General features: G+C 61.7%; 1 protein-coding gene across 1 annotated transcript in view; it reads left to right on the top strand.

The window, feature by feature from the left end:
* The window catches only part of NLRP7 (NLR family, pyrin domain containing 7), a 13,992-nt gene that overhangs the window by 6,568 nt on the left and 2,466 nt on the right, over positions 1 to 4,958 (top strand). The window contains exons 8-12 of the mRNA XM_012733551.1: positions 179 to 349; positions 531 to 698; positions 1,843 to 2,013; positions 3,038 to 3,118; positions 4,819 to 4,900. Coding sequence (XP_012589005.1) covers positions 179 to 349; positions 531 to 698; positions 1,843 to 2,013; positions 3,038 to 3,118; positions 4,819 to 4,900 — 673 coding nt within the window. The remainder of the gene's footprint in view (positions 1 to 178; positions 350 to 530; positions 699 to 1,842; positions 2,014 to 3,037; positions 3,119 to 4,818; positions 4,901 to 4,958) is intronic.

Below are 4,958 nucleotides of genomic sequence, written 5' to 3'. Positions count from 1 at the left end.
CTCTGCTGCCCGGGGCCTGCTCCCTCCTTTGGCCCCTGCCAGTGACTTCGCACTCACCAGACCTCTCAGCCCTGCCGGTCCCCACGGTCCCTCGCGCAGATAGAGCAGGCCGGGACCGGGGCGGCCGCTGGAAGCGTGGGGGGCCTCACCCGCTTGCTCGAACGCGGGGCTTTTGCAGCTTGGAGAACTGCCGCCTCACAGAAGCCTTGTGCAAGGAGCTGGCTCCTGCTCTGGCCGTCAGCCGGACCCTGACACACCTGTGCCTGGCCAACAACGGCCTGGGGGACGGCGGGGTGAAGCGCCTGTGCGAGGGCCTGAGCTACCCCGAGTGTAAACTGCAGGCCCTGGGGTAAGCCCCCCTGGCTGGTGTGTGCTCTCGGGATGGAAGGCAGCGGGCAGAGGCCGCGCCCCCACTCCGAGCTGTCACTTCCCGCCGGCCTGGGGCCCGTGGCCCGGGCCAGAGTGGCGCCCTCGCCCGCGCGTCCCCGCCACAGTGGACTCCACAGCCCTCTCTCACGCTCGTCTCGCAGGCTGTGGCGCTGTGACGTAACCAGCCGTGGCTGTGCACACATCTCCGAGCTGCTCCAAGGCGGCTGCGGCCTGAGGGACTTGGACCTGGGCCTTAACCCCATAGCTTCCGGGCTGTCGTTCCTCTGTGAGGCTTTGAAGAAACCCAGTTGCAACCTAAAATGTCTGGGGTAGGTGCCTTTGTCCCGCTCGAGCTGCTCGGGAAGTGCTCGCCGTCTCTGAGGTGTTCCGGAAGGCTGAGGCCATCGCACCTCGGCCGCTACTGCGGAGCAAGCTGCAGAAGCCGCGTCCAGGCGGCGGGGCTCACCGCGGGGCTCAGGCCTGGGGGCTGGGGGTGCCTCCGTCAAGTGCATTCAGGGAAGACGCGCCCGCTGGGCGTGGGCGACCTCGGGACTGGGAGGGAGGACACGGGGCTGGCCCCAGCCCACCCCTGAGTGAGGGGCCAGCCCGCCGCACTTGCTGCTGAGCCCGGGCCAGGGCATCTTCCTGACGCAGTGCACGCGACAACCAGATCCCTCGTGGAAGGGCCTGGGCTGTGGGCACGCTTCCGGGTCTCGCAGAGGCCAGAAGAACCGGAGGGTCCTGGAGCTGGGTGTCCTGGCTGTCCCTGGGGACGACTAAAATTCTGACAGCTCTCCCCGGAATAATTCACTGGAGGAGGTGTCAGAGGTTTTTCAAGGCATTTCAGATACGGAATTCCAGTCAGATGCAAGCTTCTTGGAATAGAAGTTGGATCCCCTAATTCCAAAGACTGGGGTTCACCTTTCTGGATCTCAGATCAAGGACACAGTCCCCTAGAAAAACGGGCCTCAGGGCCCTCCCTGGTGGCGCAGCGGGTTAGGACGCAGCACTGCAAGCCGGCCGTAGCTGCTTCAGTGTGAGTTCAATCCCCGGCCCAGAGGTGACCACAGGGCGCGGCAGACCTCTCCTGGCCCGCCCGCTGCTCCCTCAGCAGTGGACTTCGTCCATCCGCCTGTCCTGCTCCCCGCTCTCTCTGGTGAGGCCTCTCACGGCCCCTGCACCTCCGGCCTGTACCCCAGTTCTGTATGAATAAATCTTTAGAAAAGATCGGGGGCTACTCAAGGGCCTCGCTATCAGAATGGGCTTCAGGTCCATCTGAAACATCCCACGGCGACTTCTGACGTTCGCTCTCCCCCGAGGGAAAGACCTGCGTGTTTCGTCCTTAGACTGTGGTCTACGCCAGCGTGTCCCGACGGCCACCAAGCAGGCTCTGCTCCCGCTTCTTCAGCACGAGGTCCCCAGAGGCGAGTGTGTGCCTGGCGCACCAGCTCCCACCCGCGTCTTTCCCAACAGGCTCTGCGGCTGCTCGGTCACCGCCGCCGGCTGTCCCGACCTTGCGTCGGCTCTCAGCGGCAGCCGGGCACTGGAGACGCTGGACCTGGCGCAGAACGACCTGGGGCCGAGCGGCGTGGTGGCGCTCCTGGACGCCCTGACGCACAGGACCGGCCCCCTGAAGACGCTCCGGTAGGGGCGCGGAGGCGCCGGGCGGGTGTCCCGGGCGGAGGGGGCCGTGGGTGTTTGTGGAGTCTCCTTTCAGCAGCCTCCTCCCTAGCTTAGAGCCCTCTTGCTGGCGACCCTCCAAAGCTACATTGAGCCGAATGTAGGTGACGCTCCGCACGACACACGTCACCACATCCAAAGGAGGGCAAGTCCTTCCCCCTGGTGACTCTCAGCCACAGAGCTCTGGATCGTTCTTTTGGCAACATGTATCTAAATTTCCCCTCTGGCCCCTGGGGAGCCTCTGGGAAGGGCCGGGGGGCCCCGCGCGCAGCCCGGATTTTGCCCGTGATGTTTTGCTGTGTACACGGGGCACCGTCACCCTCAGTAGTGATGCGGGAAGGGCTGCGTCCCAGCAGGCTGCACTGATGGAACAGGGAGTGGGCCAGGCGCGGCCTCTCGTCCAGGGCCCGTACCCCAGCCCTTTACCTTCTCCGCTTCCATTACGGGTCGTTCTGTCTCCAGACGCAGAGGTTTGGTGCTGGGGCTGTTCCGCTGATTGCCCTGAGCAGCAGAAGTTACAGCTGCAGAGCACATCTGGGCAAGGAAAGCAATAGTCAGCCTTGAGTGAGACGGTGGAGCTGTGCTCCTTCAGGGGAGCATCGGCAGTTGCTTTTCAAACTGGATTAAGGTTTTAGGGGGACACACTCCAGGACTGGGGTACGGAGTCTCGTGCTCCTTTCGCCACCAAGGCCAAGGCCCTGCACCCCAGGCACCAGCGGGCGAACTCCAGCCTGGTGCTTTTACGCCGTGGTGGACTTTGGGCTGACCTCTGCCCTTGTCCCCTCGGTCACCACCCCGTGTCCTCACCCCACACCCTCACAGAGGGCCACACTGCGCCGAGTTCTTTCTGTGTTTATATGAAACCCTACTCTGCGCGTCCAGGGCATCTTTTCACGAAAAGCTGCCCGCGGCGAGTGACTAGCAACAGCTGTGGGCGCTCTTGCGGCTCAGAGGGGGAGCCGCAAGGCAGCGGGCTGTCTCCCCTCAGGCTGGAGGCGGGTGCGTGCAGCGCGGGCGTCCAGCGGCTGCTGCGGGAAGTGAAGGAGAGCAACGCCCGGCTGACGGTCGAGTGGGAGGCCGCCAGGACAAGCAGGTGCCGGTGCTGCAGCCGCCCCGTGTGAGCGCCAGGGCACCCCGCAGGGCCGGGCCACGGCAGAGGGCGCCGGAGCCCAGGCGAGGGCCAGAATGAGCCGCGCGCAGTGGCTCGCCGCCCGCTGCCGATGCCCGCTTCTCCTTACAAGGGCAGCCACAGGCACAGGCTCTCGCGGCGAAGTCTGCACTTCCCCTGTCTGGGCGTGACGCCAGCCCGAGTGCCCACGACCGCGCTCCCTCCTCCCGCCCTTCACCCGCCTCCCGCCTTGGCTCCCCCTCTCCCACCCCCTGCCATGGAAATCAGCCTTTGCCGAGGCCCTCCCCACCCGGCCCTCCCCACCCGCTGCGGCACTCCTGGGGGAGGCAGTGGAGTCCTCTGGGACTTTATTCAAGAAGTAGCCCGGTGACCACACCTGAGGGGAGCAATCAGCATGGCCCCAGTGAACGGGGGTGGAAGACAGAGTGCGCCACTGAACAGCGGCGCGAATAAACAGTGCCCCGTGCTGCCACTTACTGCGTGCGTATTCCTGGCGCCGACTACTCGGGCGGTCTCACCCACGCCCAGTGTTCCCACGAGCTTCGGAGGGAGTGGAATTCTGCTCTGAGGAGGTTGATACGGAGAAGTGAAAACCCCGTTGATGAAATCAGGGCGAGTGATTCAGGGTGAAACTATGCTAGACTATGACACAGACATCGGCTCTGGTTAATGAGTCAAGCTGAAAGCTTAAATGACACAACATTTCATCACTTTTTGCTCCAGGATTACATTTTAGTCAGTGACGCTGTCTCCCAACAGTTCTTACCCGCTGTCTTATAGTCTAAGGATTTAAAACCCCACATTAAAAACCTTCAGGTGAGACAAAAATATCTTTTTTAAAATCTAAGTTTTAGAGGCTGAACATTATATTAGGGAGTATCTGTCTTGGGGGTGATGTTGGTTTAAACTCGGTCTGGTTAGGGGTACAGACTTACACTCTGGAGATGCATGTCACCCCCTCATGCCCTTCTTAGCCTGCTAATTCTGCCTCTAAGCTTAGTCTGAAAGAATAACTTGGCCGGCACACAAGTGAAGCACAGTTCTCATCGCTCTTTCCTGGGTTTGGCTTGGTCCTCGCCCTGTGCCGGATGTGACCACCAGGTCTTCACAGCCAGCACTCCTGTGGCTCTGCTTGACGCCAAGTCATTCCCTTCTCTCCAGAACTTCTTTCAGGGAGCTGTTCTGTTTAGGTACAGATTTCCTTTTGCTTATTTCGCACTAGCTTCTAATACTGCTCAGGATTCAGACATTTTGGGGGGGAAATTGAGTCTTTTCTTAACCTTCCATATTGTGTCATTTATCTCCCATAAAGACATACCATGGCGGGGGATGATGACTGAAAAATCTGAGTTAGACCCTCCGCTGAATACTCTAAATACATTTTGGTTGAAACTTTCAAATCCTATTATGGTGTCTGCCAGTACCCGAAGTCGACGGCCGGAGGCGGCACAGCCTCTAAGAAGCGCGGGAAACCAGCGCCCACTGTACTGCCTGCGGCTTGCGCCGGCGGCCCCCCTGGTTCAGACGCCTTGGGGGTCTGGGGCAAACCAGGGCACTTGGAGGGTGTTTGCCACTCACGGCTCTGGGTAATGCTTCCCTGCTGCACTAGGGGGCGCTCCGGGCAGCCAACTGGGGGGCAGCTGCTCAGCGGCACCAGCAATGGCCCCACCACAAACAGCAGTTGGGGACCAGAGTGGGACCCCTACCCCTGAGGAGAGGGAGGCAAGAAGGGGAAGCTCGCGTCACGGCCGGGGCAGCCAGCTGTGGCACATTCCAGCAG

This window comes from Condylura cristata, unplaced genomic scaffold (genome assembly GCF_000260355.1).
Source record: "Condylura cristata isolate star-nosed mole 26May11 unplaced genomic scaffold, ConCri1.0 scaffold00041, whole genome shotgun sequence".
Classification (NCBI taxonomy): Eukaryota; Metazoa; Chordata; class Mammalia; order Eulipotyphla; family Talpidae; genus Condylura; species Condylura cristata.
Note: the sequence above shows the minus strand (reverse complement) of the source record. Positions and strands in the feature narration are given on the sequence as shown.